Source organism: Balearica regulorum, chromosome 4, assembly GCF_011004875.1.
Source record: "Balearica regulorum gibbericeps isolate bBalReg1 chromosome 4, bBalReg1.pri, whole genome shotgun sequence".
Classification (NCBI taxonomy): Eukaryota; Metazoa; Chordata; class Aves; order Gruiformes; family Gruidae; genus Balearica; species Balearica regulorum.
In genome coordinates, this window is record NC_046187.1 from 33,972,946 (window position 1) to 33,998,043 (window position 25,098).

The 25,098-nt window shown below is 44.1% G+C and overlaps 1 protein-coding gene across 3 annotated transcripts; it reads right to left on the minus strand.

Moving 5' to 3' along the window:
• Positions 1-1,091: 1,091 nt before the first annotated feature.
• TMEM154 (transmembrane protein 154) lies at positions 1,092-21,740 on the minus strand. 3 transcript variants are annotated; one of them, XM_075751702.1, is made up of 7 exons: positions 21,554-21,740; positions 12,861-13,172; positions 11,167-11,194; positions 9,914-9,999; positions 8,330-8,390; positions 5,993-6,023; positions 2,454-4,504 (listed from the first exon to the last, which is right to left on the minus strand). In XM_075751702.1, the coding sequence occupies exons 1-7, from the start codon at positions 21,618-21,620 to the stop codon at positions 4,502-4,504; spliced, it is 588 nt and encodes a 195-aa protein (XP_075607817.1). In that variant the 5' UTR covers positions 21,621-21,740; the 3' UTR covers positions 2,454-4,501. The 3 variants fall into 3 exon arrangements, with proteins under 3 accessions (XP_075607818.1, XP_075607817.1, XP_075607816.1); XM_075751703.1 differs by lacking the exon at positions 5,993-6,023 and having other exon boundaries at positions 1,092-4,504; XM_075751701.1 differs by lacking the exon at positions 5,993-6,023 and having other exon boundaries at positions 11,167-11,263.
• Positions 21,741-25,098: the final 3,358 nt, after the last annotated feature.

Sequence of the window (25,098 nt, forward strand, 5' to 3'; positions counted from 1 at the left end):
TGTAGCAGCAGGGAAGCACTCCCAGCCCTCAGCGTGCGGGATCCCACCTAAAATCAGGCCAGGGAACTGCTCCAGTGCAAAACCAGACCTGAAGCAACCATGTGCTGGAAGGGCAAGGCAGCCTGTGGGAGAGCGGCTGGTGCTGCCCTTTGCTGTCAGGACCATGCTGCTACTGTTTTTCTTTTTGCTAGTAGTCACAGAAAGTATGACTCAAGTCCTCCTTAAAACCTAAGCAGAGAGTCAGCGCTCAGGATGTATTTCCATGTATGTCGATGACAATACTGGTGCAGGATTTGTCCTTTGCCCCCGCCCCCCATCTCATCTCCCCGTGCCAACCCAGTCCCCCCATGCCCCCTTCCAGCCCCTGGTCCGTAGGGCAGGTGATGGTACCAACAGAGGCAGTGCCTGGGGATGGGGGAGGAACGCTGTTCCTGCCCAAGGTGGCCACGTACTTTTGGGGCTCTGTAGTCAAGTCCCCTCCTGTGCCTCCCTAGGAACTAGACAAGCGTTGCCCTGCAATACAGATTTTCAGAATCTGTACCAAAGACCAATTTCTTGCTGATGTGATGTTTAGGTGAGAGAGGGAGAGAACTAGTTGTTGCTATGATGCTCTCACACTGGGGCAGTTTGAGTATTAAAAGAATTGGAATCAAGACTGACTGCAGTTTTCTGGATACCCCTGGGCCGTTCTGCTCCCCTCTAATGAATCTGTCTGTTGCAAAAATGGGTGAACGTAATGAGATCGTGGGGGTATTCACCAGTTTCACTGGAGCCAGAATTTCACTATTGATAAAGACAATCTAGAATATCTCAACAAAAATATAATGAAATATAAAGCAGCTTTTTTTTTTTGCCTAGCTAAAATTAACTTCAAAGCCCTTCTGTAATTTGAAAAGGCTGCTGCACTAGCCTTTAGGCTTTTTTGCCTGAATTTTAGAGAGCTGATGAGAGTAACGTATCTATGTACTGCATATATCTTTGCACATCTTCTAAGGCATGAATAATCCTGATATCAATAACAAATAAGTAGCACCCATTGACTTGAATGGGTTAGCAGGACTATGGGAAAAAGAGAACCCGTAGACACTAAAAACTGCTATAAACCTTTATTAGAAAAAGTTCTTTGAAATTTCAAACTTATATACAATTAAGTAATATCATGACTTTGAAATACTTATATTACAAAATCATTTGAAACAGCTATTTGGTAAAACAGTTGCACATACAGCAATTTCATATGCAAAAAGTAAAGTTGCTCTCCATCAGGTTTAGCATTGCAAAACAATTTACTTTTTTATCTCATATCAGCAATATTATCTATGGGTTCATGACTTAGTTTCTAGGTAGTCTTAAAAACAACATTCTTTTTTGCTGAGGTTAATGTTAGGATTATGTGCTTTACAAGTCCAGGACTATTATGGTATTAATGAACTGCTGGCAATGCCAGTAACCTTATGTTTGTGACTTTATGGAGGAGTTGTTTATATTTTGTTTAAAAAAAAAAAAATCTCAAGATACTGATTTTTAGCCTATGTAGGAGAGATGTTGGTTCTTAACTACCCTTCTCTTTATCCACATATTTTGCAAACAATTCTTCCTTTGGATCCATAGCTCTTCTGTTTTCTATAGGATAAAGTGCTCACACTGTAAATTAGATGTTGAATTGTCTTGAAGTGCTGGATAACTACTGAAATAATTAAAGAAAATGGAAGAAGAGGTAACAGTTCCTCAGGTATCATCACATTTGCTAAACATTTTAGAATAATACATAGTGCAAGTGGCTTTCTGTTTGCATGCTTTTTCTCAATTTCTACTGAGGGATCATAACTTGAGTTATCAGTTGATGGTAGGTGTTGCAAGATGATGGTGAGATGTGTCAGCTCAGATCAAGCTGATGATGAGGATATTACAGCAGAGGCATAAATATGCTGTAGTGCATGATTTTTTAAATTTGCTAGTATCTTATCTGTTGCCTGGTTGTCTTCCTTTTTGTTTTGTGGGTTAGAGGACCTGACTGTGCATCATTTAGGGAAAATTAAGGTGCATCAACAGAAGGCGTAAAGGTAATACTTGTAAACTGGAGTATTACAACATTTTGGCTCTACTAATGTTGGAGTAAAATGGTCTAAATCCCCTGTAAGTCAATCCACCTACAAGACTAAAATATTGAGATAAAGCGTGTGTAAAAGGAAATGATGAAGAACTGATGACAAGTGTAAAACAAACAAGAGTGCAAGGGGCACGTGAGTAAGCACGAGAGGGAAACACTGGCTGGGGTGAGGGAGGAGAGGAGCCAAGGCAGTGCCCATGCTAGAGCTGAAGAAATTTCCTGGCATGGCAGATTTTAGAGAGGGTAAATGGCATAACCTGGCTAACTTATAAAGCTCTAACCTAGACGTTAGTTCTGGGTGAAATTGATTTTAAAGCTTGATATAGAGATGGATTGGATGCTTATTAACAAGAGTTTACAGAATATACATTCACTCAAGTTAAATTTAAATCTTTAAGTGGAACTAAATCTCTGAGAAACTTACTTGAAGCTGTATAGCATTTTATCTGGCAGAAGGACCATGCAGAATTAACATTAATCCCGAACCAACATCATGCGTTCTGTTTTGAGCATCTTCACGTTACTGCTTTGCAAACCGCAGGAAGTCTGAGCATAACATCTTTGTCTCTTGGAAGGAAGTTGCTAACAAAGCTGCTACCAGAAAATATGCACTTCTATATTTTTTTAATTTTCTAAATTTCAGTCTTTCACTTTTTCCCTTGTGATCGCATTATTTTAAATCAATGTTCTAGAGAATAAGTTTACTGTCAGGAACATGTGGATATGTTTTTAAAAAAGTTGTGAAAGATGAACTTAAACCACTTTTTTCAAAGCTAAAAATCATCCAAGCAGGGGAAAATTAATTTACCATCTCATATATTAAATCCAATATTTGCAATAAATTGTTTTGGAACAATGAAGAAATCTTTTACTCTTTGAGGAAATTACTAGTTGAGTCATATTCAGTAACAAATCAATATGATTAGCTGTAAACATTTTTTTCCTTTTATATTTTGACACATCCCCAATTACTCACGAAGCCAAACCCTTCTCTGTGTTTGTCAGCTGTTAGTGACACTCAGCTGTCATCCCAGAGGCTGGCAGAGTTTGTTAGCTCTCTTTAACTAAGTTGTGCATGATAACATATCAGCGAAATATTTGCAGGCAAAACAAAACTGATCATGTTAAGCATGTATTGAGTGGGAAGAAATTATATATTTAAATAGAAGATGAGGATAGGTAGGATATGAATTTAATATTTTAAATAAGGTGGGGTGGAGCTTTGCACAGACAAGGATCCACTTTCATGTGTGTGTTAAATATTTAAACTACATCCATAAGAGACATGCCACCTAAAATCAATGGATGCAATTACAACATTATATTCCCCACCCTGAGGTATCTCAGGAGTCTGAATTTTTTTTTCAATATAATTAAAGGTGACCAGGCACACTTAGAAGTCCATGTCTTTCAGATATTACAAGCTCAATATTCAAAACAAGAAGCAGCAGAAATCTTACTGCATCTGAAAACCTTGACCAAGTAGTTATGCATTACACATACTTATCTAAACTTGTGTTTGGTGTGAGTAATGAATTGTTCAATTTTTCAACCTCTTATTCTTTAAAAAAAGAAATGCTTTCAAGTTAAATATTCCTGAAGTAGGTGGTTGTTAGGGAGGAGGGTTAAATGGTGAGAGCCAGTCTGTGGCACTAATCTGTGGAGATAATGAACGGAAAGGCAATCTCAAAATAATACATTTCACCTCTACAATGCCTTTAATTTGAAAAGCAAAACACATGCTACAAAGACTATGCCCTTGCTGGGCCGCAGTCACTTCTGGCAAATCCTTTGAGAGGCTTTTGAGCTGCTCTGTCTGTCCTCAGAGCTGTTCTGTCAGTCCCAGGCTGGTACCTCCCCAGCAGAAGCCCCGTGCAAATCAGTGCACCATTACCAAAAAGCAAATGGAAAACCAAACGTTGCATAGGCATGAGCTTCACATCCACCAAACCAGGGCTGTCCAGAATCATGGATGTTTATCTTTTTTAAAAACAAAACAGCCACCCACAAAAAATACAAAGCGAGCCACCAGACTTAGAACAGAAGTGGTACACTGCTGAAGAGCTAGACAGAAACATGGATTATTTTGGGAACTTTTAGGGGAAGGAAAAAGAGGCTTCTCTTAATTTGTGATGAATCTTGTTGCAGAAGGAATTTAAATCAGCCCCTAATCTTACTATAGTGGTCTTCCTTTTTTTTTTTCTTTTCTTCCCCGGTGATGTTTCCTTTCTGAAGACTCTATGTAGCAGGACACAACAGAAGTGTTTGCTTCTCTGGCCTTTTGAGATGAATTATATTTAAATTCAGTTCATCCAATATCTGGGAGATCATTAGCTCGTGTGCTGCTTCCCTTTAACCAGTTCTTTGCTGTTCTGACTTCATGATTCACCATCACTGCATATACATGGAAAAGAAAAACAAACGCACCAGGGTCATGCTGCTTGGTCAGTTGTCTCGGCAGGAAATAATACGCAAGAATATCTCTGGAGTTCATGAGAAGGTGTTATCAGAAAACAAATATCAGCCATGCAACGCATGAAACAACCCCCCATCCATGGTGGGAGGTGCTGGCAGCAAGGGCTGGTCTGGTTTCTCTGCTGGTTAGTGGCTCCTCGGGGGACCCGTCCTCCTGCTCCCTGCGGGCACTGAGCCATGCAGCTGCCCTCCTTCCACAGGTGAGGGTAACTTTTTACAGATGGAACTCTTGTATTGAATCTGGCCTTGTAGCAGGTGAATTTTCTTTGTCCTGCTGGTTTCTGCCTAGCTAGCTTGCTCCCTAGTGCTTTCTTAATAATGTTTGGTTCATGCCGATGTTAAAAAGACAATGTTTTGTATCACCTGGTTAGATTTCAGTCAGCATTAACAGCAAGGGTTTAAACCACCCCTCAAGTTACAAAGGTCACTCAAAATCTAAATATTTCACGTGGGTTTTAAAGTACCTTGCCAAACTGAGGCATCACCTGGGAAAGGAGTATTTCTGTGTACTGGCTTATTCCCCACCCAGAGCATCGCACCATAAGAGTCATGCTTTTTCAGACAGACGGACGAGGGGGGTGCCCAGCAGCGCCCAAGGAAAACCAAACCCCTCAGGGGAGGTGGCAGCCTACAAAGACCCGTGCTGTGAAGGGGACACAGGCCACACTTCTGTTTTGTGGGGTGGGGTGGGGGGGAAGTAAAGGTCCCTGCCGGAGAGATTGGTCTTGCACCTGGTTCTGCACCACGTGAGCATCAGCCCTGTGCCCGCCTGCGCGGGATGGGGAGAGCTCGTGCTTCTCTGCTCAGGCACGATCAGGGGTTTAGTACTAGGTTTCAAAGGCAAGATATGTTATTTTAAATATATATAAAAATATATATATTTACACACAAGTATGTATTTTTAACTTGGTGAGCTTACGTGCAAGGCGGATGAATATGACCTACAAAGGTGCCTGGGCTGTTGTGTCTTGTCTCTTGTGTGCAAATCTGTGGCCTTGGTGCTCGTTAGTATGGAATTTTGCCATAATAATACCTTTGTTTTGTTGTACTTTGTAGTATTTCACTTTTCTTGCTCAAAAGAGCTGCTGAAAACATCTATTTTCTGTACATAATTCTCTTTCTGACATTATTTATTCAGCTAAGAGTTTGGTTGGCAAAAGCAGCAGATCTTGGTCTGATAAGGTTCAATTGCAGAAATAAATGGGAACAAATTTTTTTGTTTACCAGGAAATCCCACCATTTCAGATAGCTTTTCATTTCAAAATGAAGCATGTTTCAAAATTTCATGTAAAATTAAATTTGAAAAAGTAGTTTGAGTTAAGGGAAATGCTTAATTAGAACCCTGTGATAGTGAACTATTTCTGTTCTGTAAACCTTTTTCAAATTTTATATTAAAAAGTCACTTACTCTGACAAGTAGTTTTGGAACAACTTTCATTCTGAAAATGTCAAAATGCCATTATTGAAATGTTTAGTCTCAAATGTTCTCAAAATTATATCAAAATCAATTCATAGTTCAAAACATTTGGGTCTTGATGAACTTCCCCCCCCCCCCCCCCGCCCCCCCCCAGCATCTTTATGAAACAGGAAAACCACATTCAGCCAGTTGTGTTCAGTGAGGCCTTGAGATGTTTCCCATATTGAAATATCAACAATAAAATCTAAAAGTAGCATTACCATAATTTGAGAAGAAATTTGCCCAAAGTGGTCTTTCAGAATCTGAAATTGAACCTAATAATCTTGCACTTTGTATTCAACTAATATCTTTTGTCTGAGCAGCCCTGAATGTTTTAGAGATAAATATCCTCTTTTTATTTGCATTTCTTTGCTTTCCTACAACTTAGAGGCATAAATTTCTCTATGGTCTGATCCTAAGATACCAGTCATAAGAAAATATGCTTAAATAATGTACGTACCTTTGCTCTGAAGTATACTTATCTGAACAGGGCTGCTTTTTTGCATCAAGGCTTACGCCTCACTATAGTGTTTTGAAGTGACAATATCTCTATCTTACAGGTGGGGAACTTGTAGGGTGTAGCCCAAAGATACCTTTTGCCAGTCAGGAACAAAACCCCACCTTCTGATGGGGTTAATGCAAATCCAGTACAAAAGCACCTTAGCAAGGGTGGTATTTAAAATGTTAGCTCAAGCTGCTAGGTCATGATGACTTCTTTTTCTGAAGATGAGCTGTTTAAGTTTTGGGAAGAAAACTAAATGCTCAGGTGTCATTGTGCCTAAAAAGCCTTTTATAGCATGACTAACTTCTGCCGGTGCTAGCATATGGCTCAAGCACACTTTGTCCTGTACTCCCTGCTATAGTTGGTGGTACACTCAGCAAATCTGTTTTTAGAGAACCACTGTGCAGTTGCCTCTCCTTAACTATTCCCCCTCCCTGAGTTATCATTTAGAGGCTGAAAGGGAAGACCCAGATGGCTAGTGAATCCAGCATCTTTTCCAGCCGCTCAGGGTAAAATCATTGTGCTTGCTCGCATCTGGAACCTAGGATCCAAGTCTGTCTTTTAAAAAAAAAAAAAAAAAAACCAAACACAAACCAACACCACCTCTCCCCCACTCCCCCAAAAAAACCCACAACGCAATGATTTCTCTTGTGATAGCTGTAAGCAGAAAGCTTTTAAATACAAGCAGCTGCAGCGGAGCAGACCCATCCAAAAGCTACCCTGAAGCTGCAGGTTTGGAGCAATGGAGTTGCAAACTCTCCAGCAGTGGTAATTTAATGTCACTGCTATTTCACTCCTGAGCAAGGAAACTCAGCATATTTTCTGAGGGGAACTGGAATATTAGGACGTTTTACAGTGGGAGGTGCAGCTCTGTCAGACATGTTGAGCTGAGCTATCTCATGCCGTGGGAGGGGGGAGGCCCGGGTCAGCCTCCTGCCACCCTTCCTTGCTCTTGGCCTTGCCTGCTTGCATCTGCACCAGGGGTTTTCTTGGCACGCAGCATGGTTTAATGGTTTGTTATCGTAACCTGGCACAGAGGAGCTGCTTTGCTTGCTCCCCAAAATGCAGCCACAATGCAAGCGTGCAGGCAAGGGTGAGGTACAGCCCCTTGCTTCCAGTTGAAACCAGAGTTCTTGGGGAAAATGGGAGTTTGAGGAGTTTAGTGGTTCTGGCCAAAAATCTTGAGAAAAGCAGCCAGAAAGTTTTTAAGTTTACAAGCTGTCAGGATTGCAGTTTTGCATCCCTCTGGGATCTCTGCTTGGACCATGAGCTAGTACCAGCTCTGAGCGAGCGCTACAGGGGGGCACTGGGAAGATCCTTTGGGTTTCTCCTGGGGTCAGACAAGCCCCTGCCTGGCAGGTCACAGCTCCAGCCAAAACATCTGGCAGTGGAGTGCAGGGGCCTGGTGGCAGAGGGGAGCTGGGTGCCCATGCTGGTGAGTAGTGCCAAGGAAGCTATGCTGAATGCTTGTATTAATACCTTGGGAAACTCTGATTAGAGCCTGATCAGTGAGTGAAACTGTCTGTGCCATCTGGCTGTCTGTCTTGTGCAGGTTTACAACTGCAAGATTATTTAGGAGTGTAATTTACAGGCGGAGATGGGTATAGAAATAAGAGCCTGTCAAACCATCTGCTTGAGTTGAAATCAAAGTCCCTATATATACAAAACCTTTAAAACTTAAGTAGACCAAAGAATCACTCTATTTGTAATTATATATTAGAAAAATGAGATTATTTTGGAATGACATTGAGCATGTTTCTTCAAATAGTATAATGAATTCAAAGTACCTTGGGTTGGCAATTGATTCTTTTTCTTCTTCTCTTACAGTAGGCAAACATTCACAGTCAGCTAAAAAGGAGAAGAAAAAAACCTGTAGTTTTTCTTGGCAGTTATTCTCTGCTTATTTCAAATTGCATCAACTTTTCTGGTGCAGTCTCTCTGTGCTATTCTGCACTCTTTTATCTGTAAAATCAGCATAGTCCACATAGCATAAATGTTACGTGGTTTAAATCCTCCTGAACTTTGATAGGTGTTGCTGTCATTTCTTTATTATATATATTTCAGTTGTTTATGTACACCTATGCAGATGAACTACTTTTGAGGACTGTTTCCCATAAACTACCCTGGGGAGGACTATTTGTTAATCTTCCACTGCTTATACAGTTGCACCTATGCTTTATAGTCCAGCTGGGAATTTGGGGCTGGGGCTTAGGGAATGCTACACGTAAATCCCCATATGTAAATGATTTGCTCCCTTCTGCCCACAGAATTTTAAAAAATATTTTACAGCACTGTTTCCCTGTGTACTATACTTACTACCTCTAGTTCACGACTGCCACTTAGCACATGTTTTCTGCTAGAGCTTATGGACTGCGAAGGTCAAAACCCCATCAGGTGGAGCACTGTGCTAACACAAAGAAATGCTACAAAGAGTTTTATGTCCTGAAAAACAGCGCATCCCTAGGAGGTCAGGCAAATGAGCTATTTGGATGCAAGGCAAGGGACTACAAATAAAAAAAAAAATCAAGGTTTCAGCATTTCCTAACCAGTGCAAAGCAGTTAGTGGTTCAAAATCAGGCCTTGGTTAATTCACACCTTACTGAAAACTTACATTTTTTTGAGGAAAGCCTTGAAGGAGGATGCAGGGCCCTTAGACTTTCAGCTGAAACCTTAAGAGGTTTCTCTTGAGAGGAAAAGACGGGGGGGAATACAAGATACTTAGGAGTAACTAAGAAGGAGCTGAAGATGGTGGTAGTTACTGTGGGTACCAATTGCTCCATGGGCTGCTAGGCTTGCCCGGGAGGATGTATTGGTGAACGGTGCTGGCAGCAAAGAACAGCTTGTTTTATGTGGCAGCGATGGCAAGCAAGGGAAATGACACAGAGGGGAGGGATGTATTCATAGGATCCTGGCAGCAATTTTAAGTAAATGGTGGTCTGAACTATGAGTAAATGTGTATTCTTCTACAATAGCACAATGTGGAGCACAGAACTGTGTAAACTGTGAAGACTGAAAAGACTAGATGCTTCAGAGAAACTAGCATTTAGCATAAGAATGTGTATTTAAAAATATAAATACTGTTCACAGCTATATGTGTGTTTAATAGATGTGTCTACTGGAAACTCAAAACATTTATGATATTCCATCATATGTTAAAAATACGCTCCCACACAAACTAAAATACTCCTCTGAACAAATCTACCCCGACATTTGTGCTGCTATTTTAGAAGCAGGGAGTCAAGAACACAACTAAAAATGTTGTAGGAAAAGCAGCGACACACATACAAAAGGCTTTACGTTGATTTTTCTATGCATGGGTTCTACATCAGCTAGAAAGAGAGGGATGATGGAGTAGAGGGGTTACCGTGTACCATTTTTGTTCATGCTGTTCATCCATTTATCAAGCTCTTCCATCTCTATCTCCATAACAGAGGGTGTGTCTTCTTCAAAAATAGGACTTGAGAGAAGGGAGAGAAAAAAGACATTACACAAAATGCTTAATTTAAATGTAGTCCTTTTTGCATGAGTCTTTCATAAGTCCAGACACATGTGTAAACTCTGGAAAGCCACGCTAGCCTAGTCATCTGAGAACATGTCAGCCCAGTGAGTGTAAACAAAACAGCTGCAAAGAGATGCAAAGGAGAGGCAGCGAGATGCTGGTCCTGGGCAGAGGTTGGGCTGGCTGGGACATCACATGCAGAGGGGCTTGGGCGGTGCAGTTTGGGCTATGCCAGAGCACAGGACCACTGCAGCTATTTGAGAACTGTCCCTACTATAAACAGAAAACTGAACAATAGTTTCTCTGCCCTGCTGGGACACATGGCAAAAGTCCCCCTGCTCTAGTGATAAAAGCAGAGGGCCTAAAGTTTCATCCTAGCTGTCACTGACAGTGACTTCAGAAGGAAAGGTCATCAGTAGAGTAATTCTGCTTTTATTTAAATGCCTATGTTTAGCTTCCCTTTGCTGATCATTCCCGGAGTCACATGGTAGAAAAAAATGTTTTTAGCAAAATGCCCTTTTTTTTTTTCCCCTGTGAAGCCAATTTAAGAACTTCCAGCATTGATTAGCAAGATGGAACTTAATAAAAGGTAAAGATAACAATTATCACTCTGATAAGAGCCATGCAGCTTTTGGCTTATTTTCCCAGCAGCTAAAGCATTGCTCTCACAGCAGCTGAGCGAGCCTTTCCACCTCACCTCAGAGTGAGAAGGCAAACTTGAAAAACAGGGGGGAGCAAGACATAGAGCTTATTCTGAATAGTAAAAGCCTGCGATGAGCCTGGGAACTCATCCCCTTTGCTTATGGGGCACCTTGAATGTCTTGTGGCCGGTGGGGCTGGGGGTGCCCGGAGCAGGCATAGGGGCAGCTGCAGGTGGTGGGTGCCACTGGGGCAGCGCTCGCCTCTACTGCTGTAACTCCTGTTCTCCTGCTCTAGTCTTACCCCTTCAGGTAGATACTGAAGTCGTGCTTTAGCCACCTCTAGAGATAGTTAACTGGAGCAAATGATGGCAAAAGGTAATGGTGTTTAGTGTACAGTTAAATTAAAACAGGTGGTGAAGGAGCCAAAAATCGTAATATCTTGTTACAGTGAAAGAATAAAAAAAGTAACATTCATAAACTTTACCTTTTCACATTTTCGCTTCCCAGCTCATCTGGAAAAGAAAAATGTTGGTGTTCATAGTTCTGTTCTTTGCATATACAGCGTCCAGGCTGCAAGCAAGCTTTGAATAGGGTCATGTAAACCAGGTTGCATTTTCAAAAGGCATAGTAGTTAACTTGTAGATGAAATACAAAACACCTCATCCTCTTTGTAATTTTCAGAGGAACCCATTATTTTTAATCTTGAACACACTAAAAGCAGCTCATTATTAGCTGTGCTGGGAGGAAACCGACTTAGCACCATGGTGGGCAGGACATGGCAGATGCACGCTTCCCTGAGCATACAGATGTCATGAGAGAAATGGTATCATGAAAAGGAACCACTATTGCAAAAAAAATTGTTTACTGGAAGCATGGGGACATTTTGCTGTTGGCTACATGCAGGCAATTCAGCTCTGCCTGGAGATTCTGGGAGCCACTCATGGGGAGAAGAGAGAGGGACTTGCATGGCAGATTAAATCTGTTAAGCAAATGAAGCTGAACTAGCCAGATGTCAAAAGGGATCCAAAGCTAGTTATGACCCCAAGACAAAGTAAAGATGCAGGGGTAAAAAAAAAAGTGTAATAGCCATTATTCAGTTAAATAACTTCCTCTCCAGGAATCAAGTGACTGAAAAGCCTCAGCCCTCAAAAAAAGAATGAAGAACTACATAAAGGATTCACACTGTATACTGCCCTAAATCAGATTATTTTTAACTCATGGTCACCAATGGGTGCTGACACCTCCCACTTGTCCCAGCACGTTCCCTGACTGCAGAGCCACCCCAGGGCTGCAGAGCCATCTGTCCCCACCTTGAGGGTGCCCCAAGTCCCATCTCCAAGCAATAGGCACAGGACAAGAGATCCCAGGATTGTGCCCCTGCAAGGCACCACATTGCCCATTCAGAAACAGGGTGGGCAACTACATGTGTGGCTTTGAGTTCAGAGTTTGCTACGAGGGTGACCCAGTGATAAATAAGGCAGGTGCAGCCTAAAAATGCCCTGAAAAATGGACTTAAAAATCTATGTTGAACATATGTCACTGTCTGCAGGCTGAGGAGCTTACAGCTGCACTCTTGGTCTGTAGAGACACTGATACGACCATTTCAGGACTTCACTTACCAGCTGCGTGGTTTTAATGTGACACCCCAGTTTGTTTGGGTCAGACACCCAGGCAGTCTGACCTCAGGATTCCTAGCTCATCTGCTGTGATATCTTCATAGCTGCCACCATCCTATAGGATTCCTTACAAGTGTTCCTTAAAATGGTTTTGCTTATTTTTATTTTATTGAAGCTCTGAGCAGCTTTACCTTGTGGGCAGTATAGGCAATAAATTCACCTTGTTATTAAGCATGAAGATAGAAGCAGCATTTGCAGCCACACTGTTATATCTGTATGCTGTTCCTGGCATTGCCAGGAGCCGGAGCTTGGTGCTGCAGCTCCCGTGGGCGTGCAGCGTGAGCAGGAGGTGCCAAGAAGCAGAACTAGCTCCTGCCCAAGGAGGGCGGCGTGCCCAGATACCGCCAGCCAGGGGTGGATCTCTTTTCTATCTGTCAAATGTGCAACTACAACCAGAGAAGTACATCCTAAACGTGGCATCCCAGGCCTCCAAATAATGATCTGTTAATGTTGAGTGCATCCTAAAAAAATATCCTTCTGATGCATGAGAAGACAAATTTACCTTGCTTAGACTTTTTCCTTTTATGACGTATTACAAAAAATATGATCAGCAAAATCAGCAGGACCAGCAGCACGATGGGAACAATGTATAACAAGATAGAGTGTTCTGCCGCTTCTAGGCTGTCCTGATTGTTCACGGCATTCAATTCGGTACTTGGAGTACTTATTGTTTCAAAACTGCTTTCAGTAGCTCTCGCGGTGACAAGTACTGGCTCGTGGTCATCTGGAGTTGAAGAACCCGTAGTGGGAGAAGGTGTTACTGTAACAGTGGACAGCATTGACGATCCGTCAGCTGAACCCTCATTTTCAGAGCCTGCCAAATATATGAGGACAATTTAAGATATTATGGATTTTATTGGTATTATCAGTGAGTCCAAGTGTATAGTTTTTAATATTTACCTTTCATTTGACATCTTAAAAAATCAGCAGATGCCCCATACACACAGACTTGAAGTCTTGGGCATCAGATGTAAAATCAGATTGCAAATTGGTCAAAATCTTACCAGTCCTGACCACATTCTTCAGCTGGCTCTTACTAGGACACGTCAGCATTCACAGTTTGTCTGCACACAGCTGTCTTGCACAAACATATTTCTTTTCCTGCAGGTTGGCATCCGGTCTCGCTCTCACAGAAGTCTTCTGCTTCTCAGTAAACTACACCATCCTGCTTTGCTCCTCAGCCCTGGCACTTATGGCCGCAGCCTCTTTCGTCCCTCCCCTTACCCAAGGAGCTAGTACTCCCTTTGGGGAGACTGTTATCCCTGGTTCACCAATTCCTCCGGCTCGCTCATCTCCCTGTTTCTGTGCCTTTCTCAAATGTCTTAAATTTGTTTCACTCTGAAAACAGAACTGGTGAAAGGAAGTCTGAAGTCTGCAGAAGCTGCTGACTTTCGCTTCTGCTAGAAGAGGTAGTCGTAGCACAGGGACTTTGCTGGATACAGAAGCAATTAACTGCTCTGCTGTTTGATCCTGCGGGCTGGCTGAAGGAGCATACAGTAAAGAGTCAGTCCTGGCTTTTCACAAATGGGGAGGGGGTTGAACCTTAATTTGGGTTTTGATTTCATTTATCATGCATTTTTTAAGAACAGTGGCTAAAATTGGCTGAATTGATAATAGTGAAACAAGGTTTTTTTGGTGGCTAATTAAATCTATGTTGACTGTCACAGTTTAAAGCTTAACAGAAATATAGCAAATCCTGGGCTGATACTGTATTCTATACTGTAGCCAGGAATCAGTCCTTAGATAAATTACACCAACATGTTTCTAAATGCAAAGCCCTCAATTTTCTTAGCATGAAATTAAATTATTTTTTCGTGTTATCTGCCCTTTCAGACACAATGCCGGCATGCTGCAGCTCTCATTTTCTGCAGTAAAGCAAGATGGGATTTCATGACTTTTGCAATGACATGTTTTTCTCCCTGTTCTTGTAAAGCGCTGGGCAGCCACAGTTTCCACTAGAGTTAGCAAGAGCTTAAGGTTTTCAGCACCTCAGTGCTGGCATTTCTAATCTCACAGGACTGGAAACAAAAGTGCTTAGCATTTTAAATGCTTTTGTAAACACATTAATCTTCATAATGGCCCTGAGAGATGAGCAGTTATCATCTCCATTTTACAAATGAGGAATCAGAAGGACAGGGATGCTGTCCTTCCCAGGGACGCCAAGTGAGAGAGGAAAACTGGGATTAGAGCGCTATCTCTTGCTTAATCCACTCTGCAGCATCTCCTCTCCTGTCAGATTTGTCTTGAAGAGATGATGAGTATCTCATGAGACTGTATTCCAGGAAACCCAATTTCAAAGGAATAAAATTGAGTGTGACAGCATAGATTTATCTAGATTTTTATGCTGCACTTATCACTCAGGCACCTGATTGTTTCATCCTTTCCTAAAAACTAGGAAAGAATTTTAATACTTAATAATACCTAATACTTGAATACTTTTAGCACCGTAAAGGTCACCAGACTCTTTCACCACAATATGACAATGAAAATGTTAGCTCTTCAGTGGCAAAGCACTTTGCATCAATAGTCTCTCTGCTGCTTTCTTCTGTATTTAGTATTGCAGTCAAGAGCAAATCACAATCTCTGCCTCCCTGGCAGGCAGCGACCCCCTACATCTGTGCTTCTCCACCCCTCCCTGTGATCTGCTGGCTGTCCTTAATCCTATTGCCGAGCTCCTCTCCCTTATTAGTTTGGCCACGTTTTCTGTCCCAAGGTAGTTGATAGTCCCCAGTGCCGGCAGCCGCTCCGTTTCAGTTGCACAGAGTAATGAGGTATCGCTTAGAGATGGCCGCACCGTGGGACCAGCGCAGCCTCACCGAACTGCTTCGACAACCTTGCTTCATTTTCCTCCTCTAGCCATTGCCCTTGAAACCCATCATCTGCCACATTTGATACATTGATAAGGATAAGCCCATTGCTTAAAATAGTACAAATGGGAAAGGGTGCGGGGAAAATACCTTATTTTTCATTTATTCTTAGAGCTAAAATGGATTTTTCAAATGTCTAAAGCATGGTGTGACTTTAAAGCAAAAGCATAGTCACACCTCATTAACTGCAGTGCTAAACTTTCAGCTGCAGCGTATGCTGTGCTTGATTTCCAAGAGAGAATTTTCCAGTGTCTCTGGTACTTTTTATTTGCCTGTTTTTGAGCTATGAAGCAGATTTCAAATCATTTGTCTCTGTGTGAAATAGAATTACCTTTTCTAGTCTTTAGGCAAAGAAAATGGCAAATCACAGGGAGTGACCTTACTGTCGTGTATTTTTGGTCATTTTGCATAATTCCAGGGACAAAACACCGTTTCCCCTTGCAGAGATTTTTTTTCTCCAAGTGAATTAAATATGTCTTTTAGCAGAAGGGCAACCAATTGCACAATGTTCTTGCAAGGATATTGCTCTTTTTTCCTGTGTTTCACCTGCTGCCTCGACACATTTCCCTCCAGTTCTTCTGCCTGTCACCTCTGAGGACTAGAGCTCGGACCTGAGGGATGCCCTACATGTCACACAGGGGCTGCTCTTGCTCTCGGGCCACCCATGCAGCACATTTTTTATGCAGCAGGAAAATCACAGCCTGCACCTGGGTGGGTCTGGTGGCTTGCGCCAAGGAAGGATTTGTACCCCCAACCCAGTGGGGAGGGACGAATGGAATCAGGGCTCCTGGTGCAGACACAGCGGTTGCTGCAGCCAGCTGCCTGGGATGCATGAGACCCATGTGGCTGGCCCCAAGGTAGTCATCATTTTTCATGGTGTTTCAGTTTAAAGCGCTCAAAATAGCGAGTGGGCTGTGTTGCAGCTGGCCCCAGTGGCTGTTCTGCAGGGTGAATGAAAGCTGGATGTTCCAAGGTTTGGAGTAGGGCAGGAGGGTGTCTGGAAGTCAGAGATTTTGTGGGATGCTGTTCAAATGTTTTCTCCATGCCTGGAGGGAGCCAGATTTGTGGTGGTCATTCATACCATGAACTGTCTTGTCAGCTGTGCTTGGGTTTCATCTTGCAGCAATCTACTAGGTCCCTCCAAAAGAGAGTCTGACCATAACATAATGTACATTCAGGAAAGAAAACCAAGGCCAATGGAGTGGAACAAGGAGCAAGTCATATCTGACCATGTAGATATCCCCTTGACTTTGCAAAGCCCGTGCCCCTCTTCTTGCTAAGCTTAGCCTCATGCTGTTGGTTGCAGCCTGACACTTGTACTCCGTGCTCTGCACATCTTGGCCAAGGAGCAGGTGCTCATGCAACCACCACATCGGCTTCAGCTTTGGACTGCCTGGGGCACTAGTGCTGGTGCCTTCCCCCCATGCTGGGGGAAGTGGATGGGAGCCATGGCTGCAGCCCAGCCCATATTGCTGCTTCCCATGCTTTCAAGAGCAGAAGGGAGAGGGGCTGGCATGCAGCTGCATACCACCCTGATGGGGAGCTGGGCACAGCTGGAACTGGAAGCTAAGAAGTCCTTGGGTTCCCACCACTGAGGTATTAGAGGATCTAGTCCTCAGGGGACCAAAATGCCTGAGCAAGCACTAGCAGTGGCTCAAAAAAGGTGCCATTACAGTTTTTATGAATTACAGAAAAGCTATGTCCCTGTATGCAGATAGCATGGTATAAGGTATTATTCAATATTTTCTACTTAAAAAAATGTTTGGATTGCCCATGGACTTTGCGTGAGTTTGGAGGTGCTCCCAAGTCTGCCTTTCAAGGGAGGCAGAGGGAGTTGAATATATCGAGCAGCTTTAGACTGGAGTCCAAACAACTGCAGCTCAAACAAACGAACAACGTTTCTGTTGCTGCAGCATTTCTTCCTCTGAGGTTTGTGCTGTAGCACTCAGAGGTGGTGATACAAGCTTCTTGATGCAGTAAGCAGGCAAACAGGTTTCTGATTTCTGTTGGATGCGAGGCAAAGGAAAATAGCCAGCAGTCAGCATGTTTGGTTCTGCTGTAAGATCATCAGTCTCCCTGCTGCCTACTCGTCAGACTCGGGGACTGGGCTCTCTGAATTTTCAAATTACTCTATAGTACCTACTTCTTTTGCGAGGCAAAGGAAAATAGCCAGCAGTCAGCATGTTTGGTTCTGCTGTAAGATCATCAGTCTCCCTGCTGCCTACTCGTCAGACTCGGGGACTGGGCTCTCTGAATTTTCAAATTACTCTATAGTACCTACTTACAGAAGAAAAAGGGATGGGATACAGGAAAAGCAAGAGCTAAGTCAATGGGATAGTCAAGCTTATTAGTTTGAAAGGAAACTTTTTGTTTCTCCAAACTTTCCCATAAGCTATAAAAATGCAGTGAAAGGAAGACTCACGAGAAGGTGACAAAACCAGAAAAGGCCATAAAGCTGTGTATGCTGGAGCAAAGTTACCATAACCTATATCACTCCGTTCCATACACACGTCCCTTCTGATGGTATAGTCGTACAACTCCACACGGTCCGTACAATCCTCTCTCTTATTGCTTGACTCATCCCAGTTCCGTTCCTCTCCCCACGTTTTGCGTTGCTGTAGGAAGGGCTGTTCCTTGCCGCGGCCAGGGCTTGCCCAGCTGCCTGTCGCAGCAGGTCCCGCCTGTCAGTCTGGCTAGAAGAGGAATCCTTAAAAGCCTGCAGGCTAGCTGTCGGGTGCACGCGCTCTTCTGGTGAGGGAGCACAAACACTTCAGGATGGCTAATCTGTAGACAAGATCCCATTAAAATGGGGTGCTTAGAGAGTGTTATCTAGGTATAACCTGAAAGAGGAAACAACTGTTTAAGTTCATTTCTAGACGATGGAAACTGCTTTCTCCTTGCTGTACTTCCATCTAGCTGAAGTGCTGTGTTAACTGCTGGTGTTGCAAATTCAGCCACGTGTCTTAGAATCAAACTGTGAACCTGTAGTCTCATTTCTCACCCCCTGTACTAAAGGTTTTCCAGACCCATTTATGCATTTAGTTGTATTCTTAATCTCGTGGCCTTCCAGCACCGCATCAGTGATACCAGTGCGGCATCCGTGCGACTTCACTGTGATGCAAATCTCTCTGTGCTCCTTGCTCTCAGGAGGACCCTGAAATTAAAGATTCAAAAGCTCTGGAGGCTCTCCAGCTGTCATAAAATCTCTTGAGGGAAAATAGACTGGGTTCACTGACTGAAATTTAGTATACAATTTTGCTGATGCAAAGGAGAGATTTTCTGAAATGCTCCTGAGCACTTGAATAAAACACAGTGGAAGTTTGTGGTGTGGATAAAAGGGATGAATAGGAGTAAATGTGTACAAGGAATTGACATGTTCAGCAGAAAGGGGTTTTCATCTGCCTTTTAGGGAGCTGCACTTTGGAAAGAGAGGATGTAGCACAATCCTCACTTCTTATATTGTTGCTTTGCTAGAAAATTGTAACAGGTGACTCTGATGGGTTCAAACCCGCTCCTGAGTTCGTTACTCTAGGGGGGAACAGGTCAAAAACATCACTCCCTCAGAGACCTTGGCTTTGTAGGGGACTTTACCTGAAAGGCACTTCTCTGCCAAAGAGAGCGCTGCTGCCTGCGCTCACGGCACAAGCTGCTGAATATCTGGATCTTTGATAGCAACATTTCTTTGAATGGCAGCTCAAAACAATAGCGCAGAGACAGAGCCAAAATAAAGTGCTACCTGCAACCATCTCTGTTCTTCCACTTAACGACCTTACACCCTTTACTGCTCCTCTCCCTCACGCGTTTTCTTGCTCCCTGCGTCACACCACTTATGCTGCAATTTCCCGCATGTTTCATGGAGGGAGATGGCGTACCCTGGGAAATGCCCGTAGGGTCAGAGCCTTTTCCTATAAGCTACAGTCAGGGCCTTAATACTTGTTCCTAGGGGCAGCACATAGGGGTTTGAAGGCTGCTGCATGGCTGAGCAGCAACCACCATCACCCAGAGCGGGGAGGGCTACTGCTGGCCCTCAGCAGGTCACCAGCAGGGCCTTCTGCCCGCATAAAGCAAGGGGACTGGTGCAAACCCCCATGTCCCCTCAGCCTGGAGCCGGGAGAGGGCCAGCACCCAGAGCTGAGCCCTCAGGCATGCTCTTAGAGCTACTGGCTTAGACTAATTGTAGTGTAGCCAGGAGGAAACTGTCTGTTAATCACAATCCCAATAGCAAGGCTGGTGTTACACAAGGCTCCAGCGCAGTCTGGGAACAGGACTTAGAAAGGCTTCAATCTGTCTATGCTGCAAGATTTAATCATGCTCCTATTGCCTATTTGATAAATGGTTTCTAGACAGCAGAGGTGAGACCTGGGAGATCCCCAGGAGCTTTGGCCCCCCTTCTCCAGCAGACCATTTAAAGGTGAGGACTGTGTCTGGGACTGGAGGAAAAAGGAAAAAAGCTCCTTTAAAGGTCCTGCCCTGTTGATCCGTGAGCAAGCAGGGGTGACAGCAAAGGATCCCCCTAGCAGGCTGCCCTTGGCAAAGGAGCTCCTGACCCACCAGTGCCTGCCACTAGTGGGGTACAGAAGCCCCTAGACAAACTCTTCCCCCTCCAGTTCAATTGCCACCCCAAGGCCTGAGTTCACAACTTCCCCCTTCCTACCCTTGCAGTCAGAGTAAGCCCCGGCTATGTTTTGGGGCTGGTTGCACAAACAAAAACTGTCTTTGTGTGGGGAGTGAGGGTCCTTGTCTTCTCTGGGTGTGTGCTTTCCTCCCCTTCCCCAGCAGTGGGGGGGCTGGCTGGGGAGAGCCAGGCCTGACAGCGGTCAGGGAGAGCTCTGGCAGGACTGGCTCACTCCCCTGGAGGAACTGTTCCAAAATCAACCACAATTTAAAAGTGAACCTATAGGTGGGAAGCCTCTAAAGGCAGCAGGGAGTGGGTTGGGGCACCTGGTAGGTGACATCTGCCTGGTGCTTCGTGCAGTCTTTAATGCCTGTTGCAAGGAAGGGTGGGGGGGCCCAGCTGAGGGGGTGGAGTGGGAGCTAAGGTGTTCCTCTGCCCTGTGGAGATGGTGATGAAATGCTAGCAATCAGTCCAGTGCAAATGAGCTAAAGAAGGCTGGAGCCTAATCACTCTGTGTTGCTTGTATCATGCCCCTCCATTTCCCTGGGACCTTGGTTTTGCTTAGTCCATGGCAGGAATTTTTTCTCTGACCGCTTTGATTCTGAGCTACATTCGACGCTTGCAGCAGATTTTCCTAATGTGTCTGTAACGCAATAGGGCTGCAGTAACGCAGACAAGACCCAACAATTTTATACCTCTTTTTAGCTCTTTCTTACAGCTAAGCAAGACTCCTAACCACGAGCAGCTCAGCAGCACGCCAGGAGCCCAGTTTTACATCCTGCTTCTAGTACTGGTTTTCAGGGGAAAAATTATCCATGCCAAACCACCTATTTCACCAATGCATTTTAAAACCTCAACAGAAGCAGTCCAGCAATAGCTGAGAGTGACTGTCCTTTCTCTCCCTGCTTTCTGGAGAGCTTCTGCTCACTACAGCAGCACGGAGGCAGCAAACACTTGTAGCCCATGCTGAGGCACTTCGGCAGTGATTTGTTTGACACCGAAAGGCATGTAGGCACAGCCTGGCAAGGTTTTACTAAAAGGGCTGCCTGCCTTGCACAGTCACTGGCTGCCAAAATGCCAGTGGAACAAACTACCCCCTGCGAACGGGTGAGAGCCTCTGCAACGACACCCCAACGCTTCAGCATTTTGTCACAAGCGGCTCTTCCACTCACAGTCCTTCCCTTCAAAAGGTCAGGACCTAAATTCACGGGGCCGACCACTTTGTTCTGCAGCCGAGAATTCAAAATATTTGTCTCCGGAACCGGCTGTTCTTTTGTTAAACTGGTTTCAATGCACTGGGACTGCGGAAATTGGCTTTTGAATGGAAGCGGTGCTCTGTCCTTAACTCTACTATTAAATGCTGATAGTATGGGTGTGGGGTTAAAGTGCAATAAAAAACTAGAACTGAAACGCCTGGTGGGACAGCACGGAAACTCTGGTTCCCTACACACCTGTGATTTAGGAAACATAGGAATTGTAGGATTCAGTTGCTGGCATTTGGGTTTAGGTCTAAGGAAAAAAAGTCAAAGCTTTGAAGAAGTCAGGCAGCTGAAAACAGAGAGGGTAAACACGGCTAAAAGAAGCAGAGAACGAGTCCCCACAGATCTTCTCCTAGCGCCCAGCTTGGAGGGTGTTGCCCTCCAACTCTGTCCCATCGCTGCAGGCACGAAACGTGGTCCCACCTCAGAAGGCGAAAGGCGCTTTCTTACTCACCGTTCGCAGCAGATCCTCTGGCCAGCACCAGGGCAGAAAGCAGCACGATGAGGTTTTGCTTTCGCATGTTACCTTGGCGGCGCTCCCACCCGAGGGGTGCTTCGGCTGGCTCCCTGCTTCACCCGAACATTTACATTTCCTGTTTCCTGCCGGGGTGCATCTGAGCTGCATTTCTGCAGGAGATGGACTCTCTTTGATGGGTTTTAGGAAGTGATGTAATTCCGTCTGGGCCTGTCAAGTGAGCAATGATTGCAAGAGAAAGAAGAAGAAAAAAAAAAAAAGAAGTTGCTCTTCAAGCTCTAACTTGACTGAAGCACCTTTATGCTGTAGGTGAGTGCACACCTACTCTCCTCTGCTTTTCTGACTCCTAACTCTCCCACTATCTGTTTGCAACTACATGCGGTGTCATGGGATGAGCATCACACAAATTCTAATCTGACACAAAAGATCATTTCTGTGTGTTAGCAGGAAGGTTTTAGGCTGCTTTTCAGGGGGGTTGAGCGAGCAGATTTCAACAGTGCCTCCCCCTCTGCCTTGGTTTTAAAGCTGTAATTCTTGCCCCAGCACGGTGGGACACTGTGCATTTATGATCCCAAAATGCAACCCCCAAGCGGGGCTGTCTCCAGCAAATGGGAAACACGGCTGGTTCACTTGGCAGCCTGTAACTGAGTATTTCGGGCTGGTTTGAGCCGGGGAAGAGGAAAAAGCAGAAAAACACATCATTTTTTGTTTGGAGCAGGTGGTTTAGCTGGAAAGCACTCAGACACCAGCGTGACAATGGCTGTGGATGATGGGGGACAGGATGTAGTGCCTGGCGTGGGGGTCCATGGTGCCACGGTTGATGGAGGTGGTGAGGGGCCAAGTAACTTGTGGTTCCCTTCCTCCCTCCTCCTGATTTTCGCTCCCCCCACAGCGGTCTCTGGCTGGCTGTGCAGACCCAGGGGCATGGCGGTGCCCCCCCGCCCCCCACTGCCCCCTCCTCTGCGCCCACTGCCCCACCATCTCCCGCTCACTCAGAAACATGTCAGGGTTGGCCAGGGGCTTCTGCATGTCACCTGTGGCTAGATAAGAGCAACATTAAACCCAGTACTTTCAATCTTCTTGCTATATGGGGTGGGCCTAGCCAGGGCTCAGAATTTGGACCTGGATCCAAACCATACCTGTCCCCAAGCAGGGGGGGTGACTGGAACATAGGCTTGGTTTGTTCCACTGTGCAAATAAGTGCTAGGTCTAAAATTCATCCTTCTGAGTCCATGAGAGTCTGCACCCCAGATCTTACTCCAGAGCATTCCAGGTTTGAGCCACTTTAAATACTTGCATAAAATTTTCCAGTAATAAACTATGGAAGAAGAGACGTATGCTGCCAGCTGTAGCAGCTTGTATGACCAGTGTAGCAGTGTCACAGTACTCCCCCTAGACATTAGTCTGTGCCAAAACGTGATTTCTGGTGGATTAGTTGAATGGTGAATCTTTCTGTCTAGATTGGTGGGAGCTGCTGAAGTGACCAATTGTTGCTCTCCTTCTGCAGCTAATAATTTCTTTTAACACTTTGATGCCTTTATAGGTCATCAGTTATAGTTTCTGAGCTTGAATAGCTAAGAAATAGGTCAGTTAATCATTTAATGACCAGCTTGTTGATAGATTTAAAACACTTGAATGATTTAGTTAACTAAAACTCTGAACTGGTGGCTTAGTATCGGCAATGTACATTTATGCACTTCACAAAACAGTGGGGGGAAAACAAAGCAAAGTTACAACATTGCAGCTACAAGAAGATAAAGAGGAGCTCTGAGTTATGAAACTGCTGACCAACTAATTAAATATTTCTAGGAGATATTCTTTAATATGATGTCATAGCCATACATGATAATACCAGACGGAAGTGTTAGAAGTGAGACTTGCAAATGCTTTTAAGATTTTCCTCTTAAGAAATGACAGAAGTTCCAAGTATTAGTAATAGTGTCTAATTGATATAGATACTTTCAGTTATGAAAGTCCAGAAGTTGAGGCTACCCAGGCATCTCCTGTGTGCTCAGAGGTGCCGTGGTTTTGTCTGCTCCGGTGATAGGAAAACCGATAATCAGCCATTGGGGCAGCACAGGCAAAGACTGTGTTTTGATGAGCACAGACTCAGGTCGTAAGACTATTACTATTGTCCAGCCTCAGCTTTTCTTTAGCTTTAGTCAATAGTAAGGCAAGTCATGCTTTTTAACAGGATTTTTATCTGTCATTGATTTTTGCATAAAGGATGTGTTATCTTCCTTGCTATTTATTCCCCATCTCCTTCCCGAGTTTGCCACTCTGTTTTTCTGATGCCGCAGGGGCTGCAAACATGTTCTCTCAGTTTATCCTGCCCTGTGGTTTTGGCTATTTTGCCTCATTCTGTAAACTTAGCCCAACTCGCTCATCCCTTACTAAAACGTAAACCTAGATAGAAAGACTGGAAGGGAAAAGAGGAAAGGACTTCTCGTTTGTGCTCTGTATCTTTGCTGCATTTTATCTCCTATCTCTAATGCACAAGACTAGATCCTTTCCTCTTTTTCCCTTCTAGTCTTTCTGTATAGGTTGTAGCATTTCCCACTCATATTCCCATCAACTGTTTTTGACACACGTTCGGCTAACAACTCGCCACTGCCCCTTGAGAGCAAGACAGCCACCCGCTGGTGTGTACCCGATTACTGATTTCTAAGGCAAATTAAAGTTCAGGAAATGTGACTTTGTACCATGTTACATTTTAATTAAGACTTTAGAGTGCTACAAAGGCAGCTTAGCATGCATTTGACTATTTTAATTAAAAAAAATAAATAGAAGAATTGTAGAGAAAGAGGAATGAGATGTTTTGGATGCTGAAGAACCGGTCTGTTGTGGAGGGGCAGCTGCCTGGGTCCGTCCCCATCAACGCTGCGGTGGTGCTCTCCCCAGAGCACTCCCAGCCAGCTGCCTTTCACCTGCTTGGGAAGCCAAGTTAGTATCTTTGCCTCGGTCATCATCTTTGGCTGCGTGCTTCTCTCTTCGCAGTAGAAATACAGAAAACAAGAGCTATAGTGACAACCTCACTGCAGAACAAACTTGTGCATTTGGAAACCCAGGTAGCTTCAGTCACAGATGATTTTTGTAAGAGGGGTTGATTGTTTCTGATAATGTCATAAGCCTTACTGTATTTACTAGGAGCCACAACACAAGTTAGCAAAAAGAAATGTCTTTTCACGGGTGAGACAACTAAGTTTCCTGGGTGTTTTCAGCGTATGTTACCCAGCTGGAAACATCCGTGCATGCTTTTGGTACTGTTTCATTGATTTTTTTTTTTTATGTTATAAAGGGCATTTCTGACCATCTAGCTAGGCTGGTTACTAACGTTCTTCCCTAATCAGAGAACAGTTTGCATCACTGAGATGTCATCAGCGTGACATTTTCAGAAAAACAGAAATGTTTTGTAATGCTGCAGCCACTTGACTCACACTCTTCTTGTTCCTTTTTCCTATGACAACTCCAACAACAATAGCTCAGCTTTGGAGAGTGATGGAGCAAGTTGCTGGTTAGTGGTA

Coding starts and splice junctions, on each gene's coding strand:
- TMEM154 (XM_075751701.1), bottom strand. CDS start 21,620: ATGCGAAAGCAAAACCTCATCGTGCTGCTTTCTGCCCTGGTGCTGGCC. Junction 13,173..21,553: donor CAGAGGATCTGCTGCGAACG/GTGAGTAAGAAA, acceptor TATATTTGGCAG/GCTCTGAAAATGAGGGTTCA. Junction 10,000..11,166: donor GGAAGCGAAAATGTGAAAAG/GTAAAGTTTATG, acceptor CCTTCTCTCAAG/TCCTATTTTTGAAGAAGACA.